Here is a 27,758-nt window from a genome sequence, read left to right as displayed (position 1 = left end):
CTGCTACTGGCCATGAGGCCCTTGTTAAGATCAATGGCATCATAAACTACTAGGTATCAGGAAATTGTGGCCAAAAACCTGGTTGCTTCTGCTCCTTGCAGCACGACAATGACCCTTAACACACTTCAAAATCAACAAAGAAGTAGTTGGCTGAAAACAAAATCTAAGTTTCACAATGGCCATCTTAATCTCCGGAAATAAACCCAATTGAAAAACTGTTTTCTGAATTGAAGAGGGCAGTCCATAACTGTACACCAAAGGATTGAAAGATCTGGAAAATATCTGCATGGAGGAATGGTCCAAAGTCCTTAGCACTGTGTTTTTCAACCTTATAAAACATTATAGGAAAAGGCTTTATGCTGTTATCCATGCCAGAAGAGGTTGGAGGTTGCAGCAAGAACTGGAAACAAACAGGGGATCCAATAATTTTGTCACCTAATTTTGTCATGATTTTGAGACATAATTATATTAGAATAAAACCTGTAGTTTTCCAATTTTGAGGGGCATAAAATATAACTATCTGTGCTGTTCATTTTATGTGTTTTTTTTGTTAATCTTAATCAATAGTTCCAATAATTATTATATAAAATGTATTTTTAGTGTTGTGCGTCTTCTGTTACCTTGCAGTGGAGAAGCTTAAAATAATTGAAAAATAAGTTTTGGGGGTGCTCTTCACAGAATTTAAGAGAAACCCTTTGTATATTCTTGTGCTCTTCAGGGACCTTTTTAATAAAGACCCATAATATAAATTAATAAAAGGTGTTAGAATTCATGGGGGTGACACCAAATCATTGTAGCATGCTCCAGCCATTCTGGGAAATATTCCCCTATTGCTCCTAAGGTCTGAGATCATCCTCTTTGCCACAACCGGAAATAAAACCCTCTCCTCCACTTTCAGAAGTGTAATACTGCTAAATTTGCTGATCTCCATGGCATTTTGTTCCTTTGTTTCTTTCAGGCAATTCGCATTAACCTCCATAACAGTTTCAAGAAAAGTTTCAATTGGACAATTCTTACATAACCTGTTTGGTCCTGGTGCTGAGGCAGACCTTGCCTTTTCCACCACTTGCCTAGCTTCACTGAGCTTAGACGGTGCTGTGTCAAATCCAACTGGTGGCTCTGCTAGATGCGGTACATAGCCTGGTGGAAAAAAGGGTTTCCCTTCCCTGGGTCGACATACTGACAACTAATTTAAGCTTTGAGTTCTTCCTTGGCAAATTTGAGCTTCCCGTTTGTTTTTTTACTCTAGCAAATCTCCTGCGTGTTAAAATGGGTTCCTGAAAAACTTTACCCTCTCCTTCTTTTTTTTCTATCTGTGCTTATCTTCAGTCCCTTTTTCTCCAACTCATACAAAACCTCTTCATTCAATTCAATGTTTTAACTGGAGTGATGTAATGAGTGGAGTACCACACAGACCAGTATTAAGACTACTCCTTTTCCTAATTAATATAAATTATTATGACGCTAACCCGGGTGTGGCACCTTTAAGAGGCAGAGCCCTTGTTGAGACATGGGCGCATTGCCTTGGCAACACAGCTGAGCGGAATTTGAGGGTTAATTAGACTCAGCTGTGGGACTGTTTAAGAAGAGAGCTACTATTTCCCTCAGAGAGAGATCAAGCAGGACTTAGTCCTAAGTTAGCTACAGGAAAAAGTGGATGTGGGAGATCAGGTCTCTCATACTGTATGCAGAGGCTTGGTGGTAAGAGAGCTGGGCTGAAGCAACACAGCAGCAGATGTGAGATTGAGTGCAAGTGACAGTCTGATGGATACAGCTAAACTCTGACAAGGGAGAGTAATGATAGCAACAGTACTGGAGGGAACTGGGTATAGTGTGATCCCTTAAACATGGAAGGGACTGGGAAGAGCGTCTGTCTTGAAGGAGACTGAGGAGAGAAATGGAGCCATAAAAGATTGTGGAGCTTTAAAAGGTATGGAGATTTAAAGGGGCAGCAGTCTGTTGTGATGTGAGAGCAGTGTCCACTAATTGGTAGAGATTTATGTAAGTTAAGTGAAGTAGGATAGTACGAGTGTTATCAGAGTGTTGGAGCAGTAGAAGGACCCTTCCCCCAGGTGATACAGGATTATCAGAGATGTCAGTGGTGTATGTCTGGCTGCAGACCTCTGGTGATGAACATGTGGTGGTAACAAAAAGATGGTGCCACCAATGGTACACGGTGTGTTGAGGTGCAGTGATGGCTGGTCAGTTGTACAAGATGCACCAGCAGCTGCATGTGTGAGAAGCACAGTGACAATCAGGCACAAGAGAAGGTGCACCAACAGCTGTGTGAGTAAGTTAGGAACAGGGGCTGGGCACAGAAGAAGGTGCGTTGGTAGCTGCAGAAGTGTACACAACCTGGGGTATGAGCGAGGCACCGGTTGTGTGTGTAGCGGCAATGCTTATTAATAAGACAGAATTAAGTGTTGCTGTGCTTTCCTAAATGAGGCCCCATCTATCTTTCTCATCTCTGTGGTGCAGCTATTCATGCAGTTCTGATTTAAGGTATTTTCTCTCAGATAAGGACCAGATAAGGACCAAATGGGAATGCACCCAGTCATGCTTGGCTGTCATGATCAATGCCCATTCCTGGCGCCTATCTGTCTGTGAGATTCTTGGGAACATTTGAATTGCGGTCCAAGATGTCAGTGGTCATTGTTACTCATCTCTCATCTTGACCAACCAATCAGGAACCTGTAGGGCATGGTAACTCCATGTGGGTCTGAAATGACTGCTAAACTTTCGACTAATCATACCTTGTCTTGGTTCTGGTTTAAAAGACACTGCACAGCTCAGAAACTTTGCTTCTCTTGCCAGTTTTCACACCCTAAGAGACAATTACGTGAAGGTCAGTGTTGCCTGTATAGGGAGTGGAACCTTGTTTCAGCAAAGTGTTGGCCCAGGGGATGCCCGTGCATAAATCGTTAGCCAACGCCAACATGGACTCTTGTCGACAAACTGAATACGTTTTTATTCAGCAGCAGCGCTACACCTGTAGCGGTAATGCTTGTTAATAAGACAGAATTAAGTGTTGCTGTGCTTTCCCAAATGCTTTCCCAAATCTCTCTGTTCATCTCTGTGGCGTAGGCTGATTAACATTTTTTTTCTTTTGATAAGGGACAGTTCCCAAATGGGGATGCACTTAGCTAAGCCTGGCTATCATGATCAATGGTCATCCATTGGCGCCTATCTGTCTAGGGAGTGCCAGATGGACATCTGGACTGCATTCCTAAGTGTTAGGAGTAAGTGACTCATATCTCACCTTGATCAACCAATCAGGGACTGGTAGGGCCGAGTAACCCAAGTGGGACTCTGATGCCCATGGAACTTTCAGCCAATGAATGAGCTGAAGTTCCTCCAGGTAAAAACAGGCAACACAGAGCTCCAAGACTATTTCAGAGAATTCTGTGGACAATTCTAAAGGGAATTCAAAGGAGAATTCCAGGGCAGGACGGCCCAGGAGCAGAAGGCTCCCAAGGGCAGGACATTCTCGCAGCGCGCCTCCTGACCATCCTGAGACTCAACCCGGACAACCACGGAACGGCCAGTGTGTCCGAGTGCCAGAACTTTCCTTTGTTCTAAGAGTCGAGAGCGAAGGTTGCCAGAGAGTAACCAGAGGATCCACCCGAGGTTAGCACCAGCAGCAGGCCTCGTGAACAGGTCAGAACTGTGGACAGCTGAATCACTATTCAGAACTAGCTCTTCATCAGGAACGAACTGGTCCTCTTCCTGACTTGCTGGGACCCACAGTCATCTTTTCTCCTGTGCACAAACTTTGCTAGTTAAAGCCAACACTAACTAGCCGGTCAGTGAGCATCAGCAGCGCACCGTCGCAAGCTGCACAGCACAGCCTGGCACGGAGCCCGAGAGCCCGCAGGAGATCTGAATCCCCAAAGATTGGATGAGTATTCAACTTCACTGCATTACTGCTAGAGAATTCAATTGTTATCCCAACCAGTTGATATCAATTTAATTCCTAAGAGTTATGTACTTGTTTTGAGTATCTAATGTTATAACCAAGTTCATTTACGAAACGGTCTAAATGAATGATATACTGAACGTATGTCCTCTTGATATATTTAACACTTCGTAACTGACTGAATATATACCTTTTGTATTCTGATAACCCTCTCGATAAGATCGGTTAGGTTTATATGCATATTTTATGTATTAATAAATGTATCCTCGTGTATTAATACCTGTGTGTGTGTGCGTTGTTTGAGTTATATCGCATGGTTGGATTCTAAGGCCATTAAAAGAATCATTTTGTGATTTACTGCTACAATTTATAATTGTCCCAGTAAATGCACAAACCCTACAGAACTGGTGCCTTCAGAGAGCACACTACACACCTCAGACCCACAGTCACCCTCTGTGCATAGAGACTTTCTACTAGTCATCTGGACTACTAGTAGATCCCTGAGAGAGACACTGTCGGCGCGTCGCCACAGCAGAAATCTCTCCACCTAATTCATCTGACTCTGAGCTGCACCCTGAGTGGTTGGCTGGGAGCCAGAGAACGCCGGGACTAAGCCTATTGAATGCCACAGCGATTGGATGCAGCCTCTAGCTGGTCTTTGGTGTCCGTGCCTGGAAATATGAATCCATATCTGGATAGATAAACCCAATGTCGAGAATTCAATTGTTACCTCAACACAAGTTGATATCAATTCAATTCATGTGAGTAATGTATTTACTTTTGAGTAGCTAATGTTAACTGATTAATGATAGTATAGCCAAACTGTATACTGAAGCATATTCTTGTTTGTTTCTCTATGTGTTTTGCATCTCTTCTCTTTATCCAGGCAGACTGTTATGTGTTTTATATGCACAATTTATGTATTAATAAGTGTATCTTGTTTATTGAATCTATGTGTGTGCATCGCTGATCGATTTATTTTCTAATAGCCATAATGAATCACCTCGTGATTACTGCTACAGTAATAAATTGTCCCAGTAAATTCATAAAACCCCTACATGTGTGTTGAGTCAGCTTGGGTGTGAAAGAAACTTTGTTAGCTTCTAGAAATGCAAGACTAAGTGAATGTGAGGCCTAGCCTTGTGAAGTCAGAAGGATGATGTTAGCAGCCTGAGGTAGACCTTTGTAGTCCAAGGCTGGCTGGGTGTGAGAGGACCCCACTCTTCAAGGAGCAGAGGAGAAGGAAGCTCTGTAGGTGTCATCAGGAGGAAGCCACTCCAGATGAGTGAGGTAGGTAAAAGCTAGGAAGATCTCTAAAGAGATGGTGCCACCTGTCCAGCTGGATGGGGGGTCCATGATACGCACCACTATCAGAGGAGAGTGAGTGTTAAGAGAGACTAAATGCAGAGACTGCGCGTGCAAATATAGAAAAAGAATGCAAAAAGATTCCCCAACAAGCAAAAAGGGGTGTGTCTGGAGCGATGAACATGCCCACGATCAGTGAACGGTAGCCATTACCCCCCTTGCATCACATGATCTAGATTCCGGTATGGTTAATAAACTAGTCAAGTTTGCAGATGATTCCAAAATAGGAGAATTAGCTCAAACTGTATTAGTAGCAAACAAAAAAACAAAAAAGATGTAGCAGTGACTTGGCAAGACTGGACAAAAACATGGAAGATTACATTTAATATAGATAAGTGCAGGGTTTTGCATGCAGCTGGTTAAACTCAATATATCCATTTTGTAATCTGCTTTTCTAGTACAGGGTGGGGGGGAGCCAGAGCCTACGCCAACAAGCAATGAAAATAAAGCAAGATACAACCTGGATGGAAGCCAGTTCATTCCAGAGCACACACAGAACAAACACAAACTTAAACATTCTCACAATAAGATTTTTACAAAAATCAATTAAAGACTGATTATTTTCAGACTGATTATTAAACATATATATATAGAGATATAGAAATGATTTACAAATTTCCAATTAAGCACAAAATCGTGAACTTTGTGAACGGGCAAGAGTGAGAGTTCCCATGAACTGTGACATTATGTGGCCTCTTCCTGCTCACTAATCATTGTAATGGCTACTGCAACCAGAGCCGGTCCAGGCTCCCGTGAAACTTAGTTCAGGACCCTGTGCAGACGGTATAATCCGGAAGTAAGTCGAAAGGACAACAGGGAGGAGACGACGAGGATCATGGCAGGTTAACAAACAGAGGGGCGTGACGAAAGTGAACTGGTGCTCGGGGGGAGTGGCCACGGCAAACAAGTCCAACGGAGTCCAGGGGGAGATCCAGGGCGAAGTCCAAGGTCCAAATCCGGTTGATCCATCTGAGATAGGACAAAACAGAGTTAAAAGCTGGAATGGGATCCAGTACAGGGATGGGGAATAAAAACGGGATGACGAGGCCAGGCGCTCTGAGCCCCGGACTCAGCTGGGTCAGGACGCCGTTAGGAAGCCTATGCCCTCAAGCCGTGGATGTAGGGCGACTTGATGGTAGGCAGGCCTCAGGCATTCGTCTTCCAGTGCAGAGCCCAGATTGGTGAGAGCGCCCAGCATAAATAAGGAGGGGCAAGATTGAGGGCAGGTACACGGCATCATAAATGTGAAAGAGCTGGAGTGCCCTTAAGAGGAGGGATTACGATCGTGACACTACTGTAGCACGATGTATGAGCGAATTTCACTGCTGAAATGTTCCATTGTTACCTGCGTGCAGAGTTAACACGTAGTATTTGTCGGCAAAACTATCTTGAAGTCAAGAGCAACATTTCTATCACATTAAAAGAGATGTATACTCAAACCTGCTTGTTTAGAATAAAATCGGGTTACTTCACATCACTAAACATTTTGTTGCCTCATTCTGAATTGCAGAATATGGCGCTGCTTATTCCCGGAATTTTCATTTGTTACTGTGTCCATTTTACTTTAATTGTGATTTGAAATGCACTCATCAATGCTGATTCTTTCTAACCCCAAAATATAAATATACCGTTGCAGTTACCCTTTAACCATTACGAATGTCTTTGGACTGTGGCAGGAAAACGTAGCACCCAGAGAAAACTTTGGTATACAACCCTCATGCAGGTAACACCCCAGGAACTGAACCTGAGGCCCCGGCACTGTGAAGAAGCAATGTTTAACACTGCACCACTGTATCACCCAGAAGTTAAAATATAAATACAGACTGGAAAACACTAAGCTAGAAGAAGCTACTCATGATAAGACATCTGTGTTTATGTTGGTACATTGCTTACATCTTCCAGATGATGTGGGGAGAAATTAAAAAGGAAAATAAAATGTTTGGCTGTATTAAAAGCTTAAAATTGAAATTAAGGGATGTCATGTTAAAATTGTGTATTGCGGTAGTTAGGTCTCATTTAGAATACCGTGTAAAATGGTGATTATCACATTACAAAAAAAATATTACTGCTTTGAAATGAGTCCAGAGAATAACAGATGCTTTCTGGGTCTTCAAGGAATATTCTACACAGAGGCTGAAAAAACTTTTTTAGTCTCGAAAAACAATATTAAGGGACCGGATACAAATATTAAAAATTCTCACAGAAATTGACAATGTCAACCCAGAGGACTTCTTCAGAATAAACAATGAAACACAAACCAGAGGGCACACGTGGATACTACATGGAAGTGTATTTAACAACAACAGAAGGCACTTCTCTACCCAGAGGGTTGTGGTAGTGTGAAACAAGCTAACCATGTGATTGAGGCTGATACTTTGACTTAATTCAAGAAACTGCTGGATGAGATTCTAGGATCAATTACAGTAAATACTATCAAATGAGCAAAATGGGCTTAATGGCCTCCTCTCATTTGAAACATTTCTATGTACAGTTCAGTTTATTGCCATATGCACAAGTGCAATGCGTATTTGCATGTATGTTCCAAAGACATTAAGAAAATACCAAAAACATAAACACAGAACAGAGGCAGCAACAAAAAGTTAAAGAACATACAACTTTAAAAAAACATCAGTGTGAGCCAGTGGTAGGGGTAATTAAAACATCGCGAAACTGATATTAACATGTCAATTGCAATTACATTCCGTGCATTTTGTTTTGGTGAGCAGAACAGAAATATCCTTAGTAATAACCAGAATCGGATAACTCTGATTTTCCATCCTATACATGCTGCTGTGGGATATGCATTTCAACAAACACAGAAATCACGTAAGTGGAAACAGTAATACTCTAAATTTTTGGAATGGTATAACACACACTGTTCTCCCATCGGTGACTTCTGAGAAAAACATAGATTGTAATTTACTGATTACACAGAGAGCAAAATCTAGTAATTGACAAATCTTCGCCATTGTAATTGAAATAAAGCACGTAATTTACTCATTTTGTGGTGTCGAGTCCTGATAAATTCCCATTTCTTAGGCACTCATAAGGTCGTTTGATTAAGTTTAGGAACGCACCCCCTGCTGCACTTGCTTGCAGCTCAAATACTATGCACAACTCTATGAAAGGAATTATGGGTACGTCGCGTAATGGCAGTCGAAGAACGAGCAACTGTGCAAAACATCTCGAATCTGCTCATTTGCACAGAATTCTGCGACAGTGACGTCACGCAGCAGCGCGCCAGCAGTTTCAGACGCTATAGTTCCTGCAGCTGCTGGCCAATCGGTAGCAGAGCTCTCCTGGGTCCCATGGCTATGGCCTGGCCAATCCGCTTCAAGCTTGATGCTCCTAGTCTTACTGTCCGGCGGAGGCTGCTGTGAACGCTGGCGGGAGCGAGTTTCTTTCTTTCTCTCGGGCAGACCGCGAAGGGAACGGGTTTGTGACGTTTGGAGGGAAACATATTTTTGAAACTTTTCATACGCTTTCTGTCCGGATCTGAAGGTTTGAGTCCCCCCTCTTGTCAGGAACAAAAAACTTCGAAAACCTTTGGTGTGTGGATGCAGAAAATGAAGATCTGGTACCAAGACTCATTTTAAATAAGCGACGTATAAATACAGGAAATTATTCACTTTCGTAAGGAAAAAATATACTTTTTAGTTTTAGTAAGGAGCTGTCACCCCCTGTTAGAGCGCACGGTTCTCTGTAACTAGATCCTCAGCAGTGCAAAGACGGGATTTGGGGGTTTCTACGCAGTTTTGTCCCTTTGAGTGACTCGGATAATTATTGTTTTGCACCGCGAGTTGGCCGGGCAGCTGCAGAAATGGCGAAGGTGCAAGTGCTGAACGTTGCCGTCCTGGACAACCCGAGTCCCTTCGGAAACCCCTTCCAGTTTGAAATCACTTTCGAGTGCATGGAAGACCTTCCCGAAGGTAAGCGCATCTCCCTTGGGCTGCGGATGTCGGGCAGCCTTTTTTCTGCCTTATCTCAGGTGCAAAGTGCGTCCTGCCGAAATGGCGGGGAGAAATCGTAGGTACTCAAGGGGCGAGCACATTTCTAATTTTGTTGCATGAGCTGGTGTGACACTTTGCTGTTCAGATTTTAGGTGGAGTAGAAAGCCTATCGTAAAGCGCTGTTATGAAAAACTATTATAATCTTATAATCTATTGTTTGCTAGTACTTTGAAGCAATTTAGTTTTGTAGTTGAACGAATTTATAATAGTTGTAACTTGAGCATTTTCCAACATTTTTACAGATAAATTGTTTCATTCTCGTAGATTTTCAAGAAACGTCAGGGCTATATTATATCAGTTAGGTGAACAGGCCTAACTAGTTCACCCGCAGTCTAACAGTCAAAATGCAAGCAATTTAAAGTAACTGATTCTCTGAGATTTATGACGGCGATAATTCGTTTGATTCTTTCTCTGGTTAGAAGCATTTCGCTTTTTTCTTAATTATACTTGTATGTCCTTTCCATTACTTAGTTTAAAGATGGTAATCTTTGAATTTTGGCGCCGGCGGGGACTTAAAGCAAGCGAGCAGAAAAAAATTCTAGAATCCATGCCTCTTCTATCTGATTGGGCGGCTGATGATACGGGGGCGTGTGTTTTAGCATCTGTTGTGTATCCGATTGGTTCCTAAGCGAGTTACTATGACTGTAGCTCCTGATTGAATGGAAATTGCGGGAGTAGCTTTTGTTTCACGCAGAGCTAGAGGTAGTATTCTGCAACCACATTAATTTGACGCCGAGACGGTTGGTGTCTTCATTTTGAAGTTTCCAAGTTACTCATTAGTAACTTAGAGGTATTCAAATAAAGAATTGTTTATCCGAAGCTGCTTGGTAATATTCATAAGTAAATATAACGTTCAATGTTTCAATGAAACATTTACTTCTTAAAGTTTATATTAAAATATTCTGGGTATTGAAGACTGTTCAAAAACAAATATATTCACTGTGACAGTTTGGATTATATTTTCATTTTAATAAACTGTATGATTAATTGTACCTTTGTAACGTGTTAATTTGTAGTGGGGCAATATTGGTTTCCGTCTGAATATATTTAGTTGTTTTAATTAAACACATTTAATGTCTTGCAGTAATTCTGAAAATTAACATTTTCAATGTTACTTTATCTTTTGCTGTGCTGCGATATTCTGGCGCCCAAGATCAAAGCTTTTAGAGTTCAGTCATACCAGTTCAAGCCCGTTTAACTTTAAGATGGCATTGTATTTGTGTAGGAACAAGTGTCACAACCGAAGAAGGCTCCACAGCCGAAACGTTGTTTTCTTCTTTATTCAGCATGGAGTAAACCTATTACTTGTTCCTTTGCAGCCTATGCATGCTGACATAGCTACACACCTAAACTATTTCATTGTATTTGTGTTTAAAATTCCTGCTCGACAGTTGGTGGGTTTTTAAGTAATTTGATTACATAGTGATTTTTGGACATTCATGATTTTATATAATGAATGGGCTGTTCCAAATGTTGGAAAAGACCCTTTACCTAATTTTAAGTTAAGTGGCACGTTGGTGTAATGGCTGAGGCGTGTGCCTTGTGTGCTAGAGGTTGGGGGTTCAAACCCAGCTGTCACCATGATTTTCAGGGCGTGGTGGTGCGGTGGCTCTGTGGCTAAGGATCTGCACCTGTGGCTGGAAGGTTGCTGGTTCAAACCCTGTGGCTGGCAGAGGAATCCTACTCTGTTGGGCCCCTGAGCAAGGCCCTTAACCCCAACTGCTCCAGGAGTGCTGTATAAATGGCTGACTCTGCCCTCTGACCCCAAGCTTCTCTCCCTGTCTGTGTCTCATGGAGAGCAAGCTGGGGTATGCGAAAAGACAAATTCCTAATATATGAAATTGTATATGGCCAATAAAGTGATCTGATCTTTTATCCATTAACATGACAGCCTTGGGGTGGCACTTCGGTATTAATTGTAATACGTTTCAGATGTCTGAGCACCCTGAATCAGCGTGCGCTGTTACAGTGATCACATGTAGCTAGGTCTTTCATACGAGGCTGAAGTTGGCTTCTTATTTGTGTTTTTCTTTCCACCTTAAATGCTGCTGCTGTGATGTTATATCGCCTTTCGCCTGTAGATGGGTCTCTTCGGTCAGTACTAATCCAGATGGAATACTGTAGACATAATAATAAAAACATCACTTTATTAACCCTTTACAATTTCTTGCATTAGGAATTATCTTTTCACATACCCATGCATTTTCTCCATGAGACACACAGCAATGATAGGGAGAGAGCCTGGGGTCTGCCATTGTGCGGCGCCCCTGGAGCAGTTAGGGTTAAGGGAGTAGGATTCCTCTGCCGGCTGTGGGATTTGAACCGGCAACCTTCCAGCCACAGGCACAAATCCTTAGCCACAGAGCCACCGCTCCGCCCCAGACTTCCTCAGTGAAAGAGAATATCCAAATAAATGGCAACTGTCCAGAAAATCGCAAACCAATTTTAAAAACTCAGAATTACACGAACTTACACTGGGAGAAGGTGATTGCACTTTCTGCTTATTATTACGGTCCTCCCCCCAATTATAAAATCGTCTCACAGTTCTGACACTGAGGTGTGAGTGTCAATGTTACAGGCTCTCGAAATCCTGAACTTCAGGAAATTTTACTGTTCAGAGGGTCATCTTTAAAAAAACGTACGTGGCATGTGAGAATGCATTGGGAAAAGCTGATTGCACTTTTGCTGTATTGCTGTATGTCCCTCCCCCCCGATTGCAAAATCGTCTCACAATTCTGACACCGAGGTGTGAGAGTCAATGTGACAGACTGTCAAAATCCTGAAGTATAATACATTTTACTGTACCTTCATTTAAAATATGACCATCTGAACATGGCATGAGAGAACACATTGGCAAATGGTGATTGCACTTTCTGCTGTATTGCTGTGGCCCTCCCTCCTGATTGCAAAATCGTCTCGCAATTCTGACACCAAGGTGTGAGAGACAGTGACAGACTGTCAAAACCCTGAAGTACAAGAAATTTTACTGTACCATTTTTTTAAATATGACCCTCTGAACGTGGCATGTAAGAAGACATTGGCAAACAGTGATTTCACTTTCTGCTGAATTGCTTTGGCCCTCCCTCCTGATTATAAAAACATCTCAAAATTCTGACACTGGGATGTGAGACACAATGTAACGGACTATGCAAATTATGTCCAAATTGCACACTTGTAATTACAAAACTTCACTGTTGCATTTCTGCGTTGTGACATTCTGCACATGGCATGTTAAAGTATATAGAAAACCTAGATCAGGACAGGCTAACTGCAACTCATAGTGATTTGTCATTGTCTTACTTTCTGAATGAAAAATGTATTTTTTCAGTGATTAGGACACTTTGTTATGGCATAAAATATGCTTCAGTGCCAGAATAAATAATCATAGAAAAATGCGCACAGTGGACATTCGTAGTTGCGTTTACCATCCAGGCCGCCTGTTTAGATCACAGAATGCAGGTCTTCTTCAAATTCCCCAAATTAATAAAATAACAGTTGGCGGTAAAGCCTTTAGTTACAGGGCCCCTAGCTTATGGAACAGTCTCCCACCCCATATTCAGGATGCTGAGTCAATCTCTGTATTCAAATCCACACTGAAGACCTATTGCTTCAGCTTAGCCTACTCACACCTTACATTATAGCCTGCTGCAACCATTGCTGCAGGTGCTGCTGTACATGCCATTGTGTGTCTCCGTGTTGGCCCACCAGGTAGATACATCTGTTCTGACCAAACTATCCTATTCTCTTCCCTACATGTCCGGATGGTGCCTGGGCTGGGCACCATCTGAGTTGGATGCTGCATCACTGCAGTGGATCCAAGAGGGCCATCGTGGATATAGCTATTGTTAGGAGGAATTTACTGGTCTGCAGAGATCTGCATGGAGTACTAACACACAGAAGACATGGAGAGATGGATTAATTGTTTTTTTTAAATAATATAATGTTAGGATGCCCAAAGGGGTTGGGCAGCCAGTTGACCTTGGCCCCCTAGAGTTTTTTTTTCCTTACTAAGGAGTTTTTGGTTCCTCTTCTCCGTTGTCTTCTGAATTGAAGTATAGGAAGTAATAGAATCTTTTGGTAAAAGCGGTTGAGATCGACTTGGGATTGCAGGATGTCCAGCTTCTTCTGGACTAGTACAAATGTGTACAAATGTATGATGTGGAGCTGTTACCCATAAAAAGTCCTTAACTTTTTTGATGTTGTCACCATAGATAAACTGCAGTCAGCAAAGATAAAGATAATTATCTTTCCTGACTGCCCTATCTTTCTTACACCTGAAGAAGGTTCCAAAGCCGCAAAGTTGATTCCTTTCTTCTTTTTTCAACATGGAATAAACCTATTACTTTTTCCTTTGCAGCCTATGCATGCTGACACAGCTACCCACCTGCTATATAACATTCCTATAATAACTATGAATGACCACTGTGGGCATTTTTCCATGATTATTTATTCTGGCATTGAAGCATATTTTATGCCATACTAAAGTTGCAGTTAGCCTGTCCTGATCTGTCCTGTCCTGGTTTTCTATATACTTTAACATGCCATGTGCAGAATGTCACAACACAGAAATGCAACAGTGAAGTGTTGTGAGTACAAATGACTGATTTTGCCTCTCTTACCTTAGTGTCGCAATATTAAGATGTTTTGGTCATGAGGAAAGAGGGACAAAGCAAATCGGCAGAAGGTGCGCTATATGGTTGACTATAAATCCTCACATGCCAAGTTCACAGGGTCATATTTAAAAAATGGTACAGTAATTTTTCTTTCACCTCAGGATTTTGACAGTGTCACATTCTCTCACCTCAGTTTCAGAATTATGAGACAATTTTGTAATCAGTAGGGAGGGACACAGCAATTCAGCAGAAAGTGTAATCACCATTTGCCAATGTATTCTCTCATGTCATGTTCACAGGGTCATATGTAAAAAAACAGTACAGTACAATTTCTTGTACTTCAGGGTTTTGACAGTCTTGTTACATTGTCTCTCATATCTCAGTGTCAGAATTTAGAGACGTTTTTATAACCAGGGGGTAGGTTCATAGCAATAAGCAGAAAGTGCCGTCACTCTTTGCTCATCCTTGGTTAACCATATATTCTCATATGCCATGTTCTAAATGTCCCATTTAGTACTGCTATATTAAAATGTCTTGTAAAATGCAATAATTTTAGACTTTTAATGATCAGGAGGCAAGGTTGTGGTAAATATGCAGAAAGTGCCAGTGAATTCATGTTTTGTCTTTGTCTTATTTACTCGTTGTCTAACATGCGAGTTTGTGTTATTGTGTGTTTTGAAAATTGGTTTTTGATTTTCTTAAATGTTTCATACAAAAATGCAAGTTCGACAGTTACTATTTACTTACATATTCCCCTTTACTGCAGATATGTAGAGTAATCCATCTGGATTAGTACATTTAAAAATGACCGTAGAGAGCTATCTACAGGTGAAAGGCAACATAACACAGCAGCAGCAGCATTTAACTTGGAACGAAAAACGCAAATAAGGAGCATACTTCAGCCTCGTGTCTTGCGTAGTGTTAAGGAACTGATAAAATTGATTTTTCAAAGCACTCCCCATTAATTTGTGTTGGTGTCCTCTGCTATTCTGTATTCAGGTCTCAGAATATTATTTTCTTTTAGCTTGTCACTGTAGGGCATTAAGCCCAGGAATATGTCTGGTAACTTATGGATTGATTTGAGAGAGCAGTCATTTTTTATTCAGCAGTTGAATACAATTGTGTATTATTTTAAATAGTTTTAATAGTATAAATGTTCAATAGTAAAATCTCAATCTGTGTTCTATTTTTTTGCTTTGTTATCTAAAAGATAATAATAATAATTGCTTACACTTATATAGCGCTTTTCTGGACACTCCACTCAAAGTGCTTTACAGGTAATGGGGACTCCCCTCCACCACCACCAAGAAGATGGTGATTTCATAGGTGCTTCATAAGTGACATTCTGTACTTATCTACATTTAAATGTAATCTGTCACGTCTTTACCCCATCCTTAAGTGTTTCTGAATTTCATCTACAATGATGGTTAATCCTCCTACTTGGGTATCATCTGTGAGTTTATTATACCGGAATCTTAGATTGACATTAGAGCAACAGTTGTTCTAATACAGGTCGCTGTGGTACTCCACTAATTAATGCCATATTACCATATTTCAACATTCACCTCTTTACCGTTATCCAACCATTAAGTAGTGTTGCATCCAGAAGCATTTCCCTGACTGTCAGCAGCAAGGAATTTGACAATTACTGTTAGGACTTTAATCAAAAGACCATCGAAAATTTAGATATAGGCCTGCCATTTCATATTTCTTTGTCCTCATTACTGCTGTTCCTTGTTCAAGGATGTTAAAGGTAACAGAATAAAAGCTATTTACAATCGTGTATGGTTCTCATGAGACTGTTAGAAATAGCTTTATTTTCCTCTGTTTGTATATCTTTCAGATTTGGAGTGGAAGATCATTTATGTGGGTTCTGCCGAGAGTGAGGAATATGACCAAACTCTTGATTCTGTTCTCGTTGGTCCAGTTCCAGCAGGAAGACACATGTTTGTGTTCCAGGTGGGTGTAGAGATTAATTGGATTAGGTAAACATATACCAATCTGGGAAGGCAGGACTGTAGAGGTTTTTTGCCTATGGATTCAGTGTTGGACATTTGTAAATGTTCTTAACAAATGGCACTGCCATTTGATGGTACAGAAATGGGTAGACTGTTGCGTTTTATCACCACCTAATTGGAGAAACTGCGTATTACCCTTTTTGCAGTAATTGTGTGTGAGAGTATGTGTCACAGTTTTGCACAGTAAAGTTATGTGTATTCTGCATGCTGAATTAGAACATGAGGTTACAAATGAGAGGAGGCTATATCTGGCCTAGCTAGATCTTTTAGTACTCATCCACCCATTTCTTGTATGAAGTATTGGGTTTGACCACATAACTTGCTAGCCTATTTCAACCCCACGACCCTTTGGGTAATGAACTTCCTTCTGTTCTTGCTTTTGAATGCATTTCTGTGTAGTTTCCACGTGTGCCCACAGGTTTGTTTCATTGTTCAATCTGAAAAGGCCACTGGGTTGACTTGGTGCCTCTGCAGATTTAGAATGCTTCTGTCAATTTCCCCTCATAATCTTCTCGGTTCATGACTAAATAGCTTCATTTCATTCTAGACTGCCAGCCTAGGACTGATTCCAGAGTAGTTATATTATTTTGGACACCACGTTACAAAATATACACCATTTTCTATATTAAGACCTTTTTGGTTACTGTTATGTAACTGTAAAAAGTGAGGCAACTTTGGTACAACTGATTGATTGTTGTGAACCACTGAAAACAAGTAAAGTTCAATGCAATGGACTATTGTCTAATTAGCGACTCTGGACAAAAGTGCAGTGTTTCACCGACACCGACAGTGTTTTGCAATTAATTAATTCCTGGAATTTTTATCTGTGACAAATTATATCTATCAGTGGCACCATGCATTTGAAATAAAGTGCTGCTTCCTCCCTCCTTGCAAAATATACAGTGCCTTCCCAGAGTTAATTGGGACAGTGAAGTCTACAAAAAGTGCCAGTGTAAGAACTAATTTCTCATGTAAAAACGTGACTGAGTAAAACTCCTAACTAGTTAAGCAATTTTTTTATTGGTCAGTTCAGTTCTCTCCTTCTCGGTCTATTCAACAATTTGTTAGTGTTGAGCCTTTTTAACTTGAGGGAAGAAAATTACTGGGACAAGTGGATGACTAGTGGTAACATGTTCGTCAGGTGTTGTGTAATTAAGCTCATAAAAGAGCTGTGGGTGTTCTGTCTGTCTGCTTTGCTTTGAGTTTGTTTGGAGCCCCTTGTCAAAAGTCAAAATGAAAACTAAAAAGTGTAGTTTAATTTTTTATTTGAATTTTAAAACAAAACTCTGAAGAACTAAAACCATTTTCACCAAGAAGAAAATTTACAGGTGATGACAGAAAAATGATCAAAAATTCTGAAACAGTCCTATCAGAGAAAGTGCCAACTTCCAGTGCAGGACTGAAGTTGTCAAAATCCATGTCACTGAAAACGGACACAGAGGAGTTTGAGGTTAAAATCTTACGGGCATGATCAAGAAAATTCTTTACCAAAGTAACTGGAGAAAAAAGTGCATGTGTTTTAAAGAAAACCACCTCCTTTTTGAAAAATGATGGAGATAATATCGTGGTGAGGGCACAAATGGCAAACTGTGGACCTGGTCTTGTAACAGACAATGGATGCAGTAGAAGGCAGACTGTTATTGTTACATCACAATTCCTGCTTAGAACAAATTGATATACAGCTTTTTCAATGCTTTATCATGCAGCATAACAGTGACCTAAAATATGACCAACGCCATCCAAATAGTTATCAGGAAAATACTAGAAAATATTTGACTGTCCAAGTTTCTCTGGATTTAAATCCAATTGAGAGAGGATTGAAGTTTGAGCATCCTTAGAATAGGTAAAATCATAACAGCATAACCTCTTTACCTCTTGAATGGTTAACATTTGGTAAGTTCGGTGAGTTGTGAGTGTCATGGATTTGTATGCAACCACGTATTGACCTTTGCATTCTTAAATGAACGTCCCAATTCTGTAATTCCTTGAAATTACTGGGTTGAACAATTTGTTTTTGTTCAAATAAGATCAAATGTACTGTGTTAAATTACTCAGAAGCGAAATGCACTTATTCATATTAATCTCATTTTTACAAATTAATTGGTTTAATAATGGCAAATATCCTTGACACTCTGTAACTGTATGCATTTTTGTGCTATTGAAAATTACTCTCATTATGCCTGCTTTGAAGACTAGTGTTTCATTATATTTATTTGATCAACAGATTCTTGGTTGATTGAAACGTAATGCTACAATTTAATTTTTGACTTGGATTTATTCTGTGGCTAGCTAATATGACTATTATAAAATATTATTTTGACATTGGTAAACATTCAGTCTCATAGTTATTGCAAAATTCTTGCATAATGAAACAAGTAAGTTTAAATCATTTTGTTTTTGGTTACTGGACCAAGAACTGCAGTTATTCAGTTGCACTTTTTAGTGTCAATTGTGGATTTATTTTAAAAACTTGGCAGCAGAGTATACATCAGTTCTGAGGAATAGGAAACATGTTCATGCTGTGTGCTTTTCTTTATGTGCAGATAACTTGTAATGAATGGGACTAATAATCAATTTTAATGGGTTACCTGAAGCAGTAGAGGCCCTGTTACAGTATAGAGGGGGAATCTTAGCACAGTACAAACTGCCTATCCTATGCTGCTTCTGCTAAGTGGCTATTGAAGTCAAATCTGCTGTCAATACTGGAAGTGTGTTTTCTGCAAAGCGCTAGACTGTGTCCCCTGTTTTCTTTGCTCCTGAAGTCTGTTTTTAAGCTCACACACATAAGAAGAATGCGAATTAGCTCTGTAATGTAATGCAGGTGTTTGTACATCCTAGTATCGCAATATGGTTTCAAAAGGTCCACTACCCACACAAAATCATATAATTGTTTTCAGGTTGCAGGAGTGCAGTTGAGACCAATAGCCACTGGTCCCATATGTCATTCGGTCTAGCAACAAGGCTTCAAAAGACCAGTTGATGAGATCCTAGGGCAGTTAAATGGTGTATTGGAAAACCATGTGATGAAGTTAAGAGCCATTTTAACCTGATTAACTCGAGAGCCAAAGACGTATGACGAAAGAACTACAGAAAACTCTACGACAAATGAAATTTGTGTCCCTCCTCTGCTCCTGTGGAGAACCATGCAAAATCCATACATACGGCACCACTATATCTCAGGACCCAGTGCTAAACTTACTGTCATATTAATAAGTTAACTTTTCAATGCGGTCTCCACTGGCGTGTGTGTTGCTGGCCATCCCTGTTGGACAGCTTTTTTTTTCTGTGCAAGGTTTTTGCTCCCTAACCGAAGTCCTCCTTTCGGACAGGCGGATGCCCCGAACACCAGCCTCATTCCGGAGAGTGACGCGGTGGGTGTGACGGTGGTCTTGATCACCTGCACCTACAGAGGCCAGGAGTTCATTCGGGTTGGCTACTATGTCAACAACGAGTACACTGACCCAGAGCTCCGGGAAAACCCCCCTCTCAAACCAGACTATTCACAGGTGGGTGGTGCAGAGTTCTTGGGGAGTTTTGATTCCCATAAATGTACTTTTTGTAGTCATCTAAAAGTTTATATTTTGGAAGGAACATTGATAATGCAAAAAGCATATCAAATCACAATATCACTTTGCTTTACCAAATGACTTTCCTGATGGAGTGCTGAACCTGGAAAAGTTTAAAAAATGAGAAATAAGCTAGGAAAAAAGTGTGGAAATTTTAGTATCAAAATAATGCTTACCTAATGACGTTCACTACACACAGGTGTATTGGTGTTAAACATACCTAACCTTCTCCGTATTTCTGAAATCAAAATCTTAGAGCTGTTATTAGTGTTCATCTGAGACTGCAGTTGGCTGGGTACCTGAAAGTTGCTAAGCCAATGAAACTGAAATCTCCCCATGTTAAAATTAAGTAAGGAGGCAGAGTTGATTTGTGATTTCAGTTAGATTGGGATCTTGTATATTTAATATTTAATTTAAACCTTTGACATACATGCACGATTGCTCATGTGGTCCCTGCAGCGAACATCACAAATACAGTGTGATTATGTGATTAGAATTAAGCAACACAATATTCTCATGATGGTGCAACAATCCCATATGGTTTTCAATGTTTTCTGTTTAGCTAGCTAATATGGACTTACAAACCGTTAGTCTTCTCAACTGCCTTCTCTTAAATTCGAAAGCTCATTGCAGAGTATCAATATTGATATTCAGGAGCATAAATACAGAATTCAAGAGCCTATGCAGAACCAAACTCGACTGTACTCGGAGAGTCAATCACGCGAAGTAATACGTTTATTCATTGCTGAAAAGAGGAAAAAAGAAAACGCAATGTTTTGGCTGTGGAGCTTTCTTTGGGTGTGAATCATGCTAAGAGTTTGCTATTGTAAACTGAACATGTAATCAGTGTGTAAGACATCTAGCTAACAGTAATGTTTACGTTTTGAGTGACTGATTTGTGACACAAATGGGGCCGCAAATGATAATTACAGTTACAGTCAAACTCCAGTCCTGCTGTGCTAACTGATCAGATAGTTCGTTAAATTAAACTCAAATTAGCCAGATGACTTTCGTAAAAATGCTGAAAAAGTAATACTACCTCACAGGGAAGAATGTCAGAATTAGCCAGATAATTTTGTCCAATAGAAATGTTGATTATAAATATCTGGGAAAATATATTTAGTCTTAACTAAAAACATGAATGAATATCAAAAGATTGTAATAGAAATAAATTCATCAAAGCTAGATAATTTTCTCAATGTGAAATGTAGTCAAGCTGTAGTCTTCAGAAAATATTGGATTGTGATATAAGACGTTTTATAAAACGGATAGTTCCGGTCCTGAAATTTGATTGGCTGACATGCTTTCGAAGCCGTGCTGTATTCTCTGATATACGCACACCCCGAAAGGAATTTTGACTTTTTACTTTGTAATAAAGAAAAATCAATCGTATAGTGTAGATAAAAAAGTTTGGATTCTCAGGTATTTGATACATGCATCTTCTGCTGTCTTTGTTGCACTCTTGAGGATCCTTGTGATTTTTTGTGCTCTTGTTGAATTATAGTGTCGCATAGTTTAAATCATTTTCATTCTTAGAAATTATCAAACACTCAGTTAAAAGCAAGGGAGGTTGTCTGTTATAGTGGACATAAAAATGAGAGCTCGCTACGGTGTTATTGGAAACCCAATTTTAATTGTAAAGCGCTGGAGTGATATCCTGGCAGACACTGAGACCAGCACCAGTGGGAGTACTCCTGCAGCGAAAAAGAAAATGCCTGACAAACTAGGGATTGTACAGTTTTTCAATGCTTGTGTGATCAATGGAAATGTTCAAATAAATGTGCTAAAGAAATAAACAAAAAACAAGTAATTTATTCCTTTATCATATTGGCTAGCTAATGTCCTCTCTTTGCTAGTAAGTTACTTATGGCTGTGTTTCTGCGTTGCGTAGCAACACGGGACTATATTCTCGGAGAGGAACGTAAACACATTAATTTTCGTGTTAAATCATTTCTTAATTAAAATCCATTGCATACGACAATCACATATTTGGGGACTGTTTTATAAAAACTTCGCATCGGGTCTAACAACACCTTTTAACTTTTAACTATCCACAATATAACACGGCCTCTCGTGCCTTATTGCTTAAGTAGTCTTCATGCTGTAGCGGAGCAAATTCTAGAACTTTGGTAAAGAATTCTGACTTAATTTACCAAAACATCATCACTCTGCTTGGGCCATTATTAATGTTGCAAATTTGCACATAGAAATGTTCAGCAATACAAATTAAGATTTGTCTGCACAAAATGTGTTTTCTGACTCATCCATTTGTGTTTGCATTGATATTTTTATATTTCCCAAAAGGGGTCAAAGTAGCAGAAAAAATGGAAAAACTGCAATATGGTAAAAATGGAAAAACTGCAATATGGATATATATTAATTTGAGGTTCTATTTGTTAAGGTGGTCATTAGTCACATGAAAAATGTCAACAAAGCATGCATGTGTTTAAAACACGAAAGTTATAGATGGGTCTTGAAATATTAAAAAAACTGCCTGGAGACAGTCTGGAAAAAGTCTGGAATTTATCAATGGGGAAAAGAGCACACACCCTATCAATGCCACTTGAAAGCTGGCTACAGTTTGTGAAACAAGGTACTGTTCACAGTACATATGTTTGAGGGGGAAAAGGGCTATCCAAAAGAAATATAGGGACAGACTATGTATGTGATAAGCAGCAGTCTAGCAGAGATCTTGAGAACTACTTTATTAGAGGTGGAAATGTAAATATTCCCTTAAGATCAGCAAAAAGTACGTTAATACAAAAATGGGTGTTTAGCTGCCTGAAAACTCTTCTTAAAAAGAGGCAACAAAACCAGAAGAATGACCAACAGATATGAAACTATGGATTTGCAGATTTAAAATTTACTGGAAGATCAATATTTGTGCCTGCCAGTATCTCTCATTGATCACTGAATATCTTGAAAGGAGTCGGTAAACAATGTCAGTAGCTTTCACTCTAAAGCCAATAAAGATGCTTTATTCAGGTGTATTTCCATAGAGTTGATTCAGGAATGCATCCTCTCTTCCTGGTGAGTGGACCTGCACAGCAAGAATATTTGCATGTGGCAGCTGCATACAGATACAGCCATTCAAAATGCGCGGTACGGTAAACTACCCACAAGCCACCGCAGGGCACCGCGGCAAGTGATTGGCTGGCCAAAATGACCGACAGGGGCACTCGTGGTGCATTGGTTGATAGTGAAAAGATTTAATTATTTAATCTCTTTACTGTGCACATATTAATCTGCTTAGTATTGAATATGTATATGGAATATTACCACTAAGGGGAAATTTTAGTAGCTGAGCATAAAAAGAAGAGGGGCATAACGCATCTGAAGGTAATAAACGATATTAATTTAGGAACATAAACATTACTGTATGTAAACTGTACTGTGTATGGCTGGTCTTGGTAGTTTAAAGAAAAAATACACACCAGTCTTCCATTTCTCCCTAAACATTTTAAGCATGAAAGTTTTATGAAACTGTACCCAAATATGCGAATGCTGTATAGAATGAATTGTAATTTAAAAAAATTATTTAACATGAAAATTAAGCTGTTTACATCTTCTGCCTGAGAACAGTCACCCGTTGCTACCCAACGCAGAAACACAGCCACTAACTAGCAAAGAGAGGACATTAGCTAGCCAATATGATAAAGAAATAAATGATTATTTTGTTTATTTCTTTTGCACATTTATTTGAACATTTCCATCGATTGTACAAGCACTTGGAAACTGTCCAATCCCTAGTTCATCAGGCATTTTCTTTTACGCTGCAGGCATTCTCCCGGTCTGGCGCCGAAGTCTGTGTCTTCTAGGATATAATGTCAGCGATTTTTTGTTAAATTTGGGTTTCCAATAACGCCGCAGCAAACTTGTTTTTATGTCCACTATAACAGACGATCTCCTTTGCTTTTAACCGAGCGTTTAATAATTTCCTAAAATGAAAATGATTTACTTTATTTCCCTCACGGGATCAATAAAAGTATCTATCATCTATCTAAACTATGGGACAGAATTCTGGGGTCTCCCTATACCAGAGATTATGGTAGGGCTTCATAATAGTGATTGGCTGACACCATCTGACACCCCTCTGATTGGAGAAAAAAGACGTGCTGGTCTGCTATACATATTGTACCAGGAAGATGATTTCTTTCTATTCGAAACGTGTATTTTAAAAGTTGTAGTTTAAATAAAGTTCATGTTTTATCTAGGGGCTGCTCGCTCGCCTGCGTCTGAAGAGCGGCTTCTAAACTGTGAAAACATGTCTGTCTTTCCGTAGGGGGAAGGGAATCTGATCTGCAAGGCCCTTTGGCTACAAAAGTAAAAAGAAGGCGCTCGCTATCTCTCTCTCTTGATAATTACATCCAATAATCAGAAATGACACAAACATAATAACCACAATAACGACCAACCAACAAAAACAACCATGTAAACATAATACCAACCAAAAACATAGATAACAACCACAAAATACAAAATCAAATATATCAAACCATTAAACTCTCTCAAATTCTTCTAATTATCATAATCCTGCCCCTTATGCAAAACCAAACCCTCCTCCCATCCCAGTTTATCCTCTTTATCATAAACAAAATCCACCTCAGTTTTCAACATAAGCATTACACAAAATCAATACCTCAACACTCCATACTCAACAACGATAATTCACAAACAGCCAGAACATGTAACTCCACATTCCCAACTAGACCATTTTCAATAGCCCTTATGCAAAACCAACACCCCTCCCCTGTTCTCTCTCTCTGCTGGCGTTTGTAATCGTTTTTATTTTTAAATCAATTTTAGCAAAGTCATGTATTTTAAAAATCTTAAGATTTCTATATTTATGTCTTTATTTAGTGGTTTCATTAGTGACAAAGGCTAAACTTTCTTGGAAAAATGTCTTTTATGTAAACCATGTTTGCTATTAATTCATTTAGGGCTAGAATATGTTCATTGTCTTCCAATGAAAGAAGGGTTCCTTTCGCCGTGGTTGGGTTGACATTAGAAGCTTGCCACGCCCGGACTGTTACACCAACGCATTAGTATGTTAAAGCGATTCATTGACTAGTAAGTACTGTACTTCCATGGTTTTGGATGGGGGGAGGTGTCTTTCGCTGGAAATCTCGCCCCCTTCTACTTTGAAAATACCTGTGAAACCAGTTTAATTCATCACAGCCAGCACTCCCGCAGAGAGGGGCGTTGTACTTGCAGTGTATACAGTAGATGGGGAAGCCAGAGCCGACCGCTACACCGCCCACGTGTTATGCTCTTCACTAATGTCTAAGCCGGAACACATTATATCTAATTTTGTATTTCTTTTAAAAAAAAATAGTTTGCCCAGCCTAACAGTATTGTTGTTATTGTTTTTATCCTGTAAAGTGCTTTGAGGAGCCACCTTTAAAGGCAACATATACAATAAAGTTCTTTATTATTACTGTTGTTAATTTGCTGGACAGAGAGGTGAACATTATTACGCAGAAGACAAAGATAGCGATTTACTTTTTATTGTGCTGCTGTAATACAGTTTTAAATAAATAAAAGTCTAAACAGTATCAGCTTTATTTATGGGTTTTAAATAAAGGCGATTTAAATCAATATAAATGTTTATATTGTAACGCATAGGTGACTATTCATTGTTATTAAAATGACTTAAATTCGATCATGTTGTGATATTTAGAAATATAAATTTGTTTGGTGCAAGTGAAGTTTTATTTAATCTCTGAGTCAGGGAAACGTTTTATCGTACAGCGTGTACAATTCTTGTGTTGCGGTACGTGAATATAATTATATCGTTATTAATTTCTTTAGATACGCGATTCCATATTATATTCCCTTTTAATCAAATTCTTAAAGTATGCTTGTTGACTCTGGTATCACGTTAGTTAAAGACCTCGATGCTTAAAATGTTTAGGGAGAAATGGCATACTGGTGTGTATGTTTTCTTTAAAGTACCAAGACCAGCCATATGCTGTATGTTTATGTTCCAAAATTAATATTGTTTATGGCTTTCACACGCGTTACAGTATGCTCCTATTCTTTTTATGCTCAGTTACTAATATTTCCCTTCAGTGGTAAAATTCCATATAAACATTCAGTACTTAAATGGGCACAGTAAAGACATTAAATATACATATACATAGTGTATACAGTACAGTTTGCATACAGTAATATGTTTATGTTCCTAAATCAATCTCTTTTATGAGCATGTGAAAGGCATGGTGAATCTGAGATTCTCATAAATTACTGTACTTTGCATGATTGGAAACAAATGCGTGATTGTGAAATGCTGTGGTGTTACTTTTACAAAGACAGTCAATGAAAAAAAGAATGTGGACCAGGGCAATACTTTGAGTTTACAGCTTGTCCAAGGTCATTCATTATTAATACTATTAGTAATATCTTCGTTAAAGACTTTGATGGCGACAGCTCAACCATGAGAGGTTGAGCTTTATTAGCTCCACCTTGCGAAAATTCCAGATACTATTATTTTACTTGTGGTATAATAGGAGAATTTACGGTAACTCGCGGTAGACTGCGTAATCGCCCGCCCGCGAGAATTTGTAACAGAGTCTGCACAAAAAACTATATATTGCAGTCTTACCTTCTAGTCTATCAATTGGAACATATACTGTGGGAGAAACTGCTTAATTTCTAAGTTGTACCACTGAAATAAGTTCATTTTTTTGGTGTTAAACCACTGCAAGATTATTTCTGACTTGTCCACTTTGTCATAACACATGGTTAGCATATCATTAATGTAATTACCTTTCTTACTGGGAAAAACAGCCCTGCTGTTCCATACAAGTGTAAATTCAACATTTTGTAGTCGCGTATGCCAAACCCCTGGCAGAATGAAGTCTAGTTTAAATGCACCTAATATTTTATCACCCTGTCTTGTTTCAGCTCCAGAGAAATATCTTGGCCTCTAATCCACGTGTCACACGCTTTCACATCAACTGGGAGGGCACTCCAGACAAGATGGAGGACTTGGAGAATGTCGACCCAGCGCCCAACACCATGCTGCCCCCAAGCTGCACCCCCAGTAAGAGCCCTGGGCTCAGCCTGGTACCTGATAACTCCATGGACTGCTTGTAGACGTGTGTTTACTTAGCCACCCCCTAACTCTCCCCACACACACCTTCACTGCCAGCAAAGCCTTAAAGCACTTCCTGACAACGGGCCCCAAGAGATTGCTTGATCTCCCTCCGAAATGAATCCTTTCAAGCAGGTCAACAGTGTGCCCACTCCCACCTGGAAGATCGTCTTTCCTCCATGGGGGCAAATCTCACAAGTCTCTCTGGGCTTTGGGAGTTGGGATGTTTCATCTTTCACTTCTCATAAATGGGACACCTTTTCGTAAGAAACTGCTCTCTGTGAGAAGTAATGCCAAACTGCTGATTCACAAAGGACATCAGCAAATCACAGTATACACTGTTTAATCTTCGTCTGTACCAGGAAAATAGGAGATTTAAGGGGGACAGGCATTGAGATAGGTGTTGTAAACATCTGTATATATGTTTTTCTTTTTTTCATGTATTCCAAATAAATTCTCACCTGTTCCTTTTTTGTATTTTGTTGTATTCTACACAAAGCTTTATAAATGGTACTATTAAAAGTTTTTTAATTCTTAAATATAGTGATACACTCTGGTGGGCATGTGGGTATCTTGGTAAAGGAGTACAAGTTCATGAAAGCTCACAGATGAGAAAGCGGTAAAGTCTTTTTTTTGTGTGACCGGTGTATACAGACATCTGTGCTTGTGATGGGTATGTAATTATTTCTCCACACTGTGGCTTGGCAACTCTTCCATGTACCCTGAACAGAATCTCTTGCAGTGGAATTATGTTCCTTTACAACAATATGGTGAAGGTCTGAATATTTCTTACCATAGGTAACAACTTTACATTTGGAATATTAAAACAAATTAGGGAGAAAGGGAATCTTAGCTTCTGACAAGACATTGGTGATCTCATGTTTTGTACTAACATAGTGCAGAACAACACTAAGGTTTACAATAAGTGCCAAGTGATGTATTACTTAAGCAGTGTCATCGATGCTGACTGTAGTAAATAGTAGATCTTTCATTGTGGCTGGATCTAAATGTGGAAAAGATGCTTGCAGAAAATGTTTTAACAACACTGCTAACCATTTTCTGTTCCAGTTTTTCTTATTCCCGATAGCTAATTTTGTTGTACTGAAGCTGCAAAAGGTTAGATTCAAATCCCTCACCACCTCCAATAAAAAAAGATACAGGGTCTTACGAACTA

General features: G+C 39.6%; 1 protein-coding gene and 1 long non-coding RNA gene across 3 annotated transcripts; one reads left to right on the top strand and one right to left on the bottom strand.

Annotated features, from left to right (window-relative positions):
- Positions 1–5,586: 5,586 nt before the first annotated feature.
- Positions 5,587–8,470, bottom strand: LOC107077654 (uncharacterized). The gene is made up of 2 exons (XR_001478660.2): positions 8,279–8,470; positions 5,587–6,250 (listed from the first exon to the last, which is right to left on the bottom strand). It is a non-coding gene; the product is annotated as an uncharacterized lncRNA (long non-coding RNA).
- A 125-nt stretch (positions 8,471–8,595) lies between these two features.
- LOC102690741 (histone chaperone asf1b-B) lies at positions 8,596–27,050 on the top strand. 2 transcript variants are annotated; one of them, XM_006631767.3, is made up of 4 exons: positions 8,596–9,210; positions 15,748–15,863; positions 19,252–19,428; positions 26,395–27,050. In XM_006631767.3, the coding sequence occupies exons 1-4, from the start codon at positions 9,102–9,104 to the stop codon at positions 26,584–26,586; spliced, it is 594 nt and encodes a 197-aa protein (XP_006631830.1). In that variant the 5' UTR covers positions 8,596–9,101; the 3' UTR covers positions 26,587–27,050. The 2 variants fall into 2 exon arrangements, with proteins under 2 accessions (XP_006631830.1, XP_015205111.1); XM_015349625.2 differs by lacking the exon at positions 8,596–9,210 and adding an exon at positions 9,914–9,993.
- The last annotated feature ends 708 nt before the right edge of the window (positions 27,051–27,758 follow it).

The sequence above is a fragment of the Lepisosteus oculatus genome, chromosome 11 (assembly GCF_040954835.1).
Source record: "Lepisosteus oculatus isolate fLepOcu1 chromosome 11, fLepOcu1.hap2, whole genome shotgun sequence".
Classification (NCBI taxonomy): domain Eukaryota; kingdom Metazoa; phylum Chordata; class Actinopteri; order Semionotiformes; family Lepisosteidae; genus Lepisosteus; species Lepisosteus oculatus.
Note: the sequence above shows the minus strand (reverse complement) of the source record. Positions and strands in the feature narration are given on the sequence as shown.

Bases quoted from the DNA above. Each gene is read 5' to 3' on its own strand.
- LOC102690741 (XM_006631767.3), top strand. From the start codon at position 9,102: ATGGCGAAGGTGCAAGTGCTGAACGTTGCCGTCCTGGACAACCCGAGT. The intron at 9,211-15,747 runs GTAAGCGCATCT...TATATCTTTCAG, and splicing joins CATGGAAGACCTTCCCGAAG to ATTTGGAGTGGAAGATCATT. The intron at 19,429-26,394 runs GTGGGTGGTGCA...GTCTTGTTTCAG, and splicing joins TCAAACCAGACTATTCACAG to CTCCAGAGAAATATCTTGGC.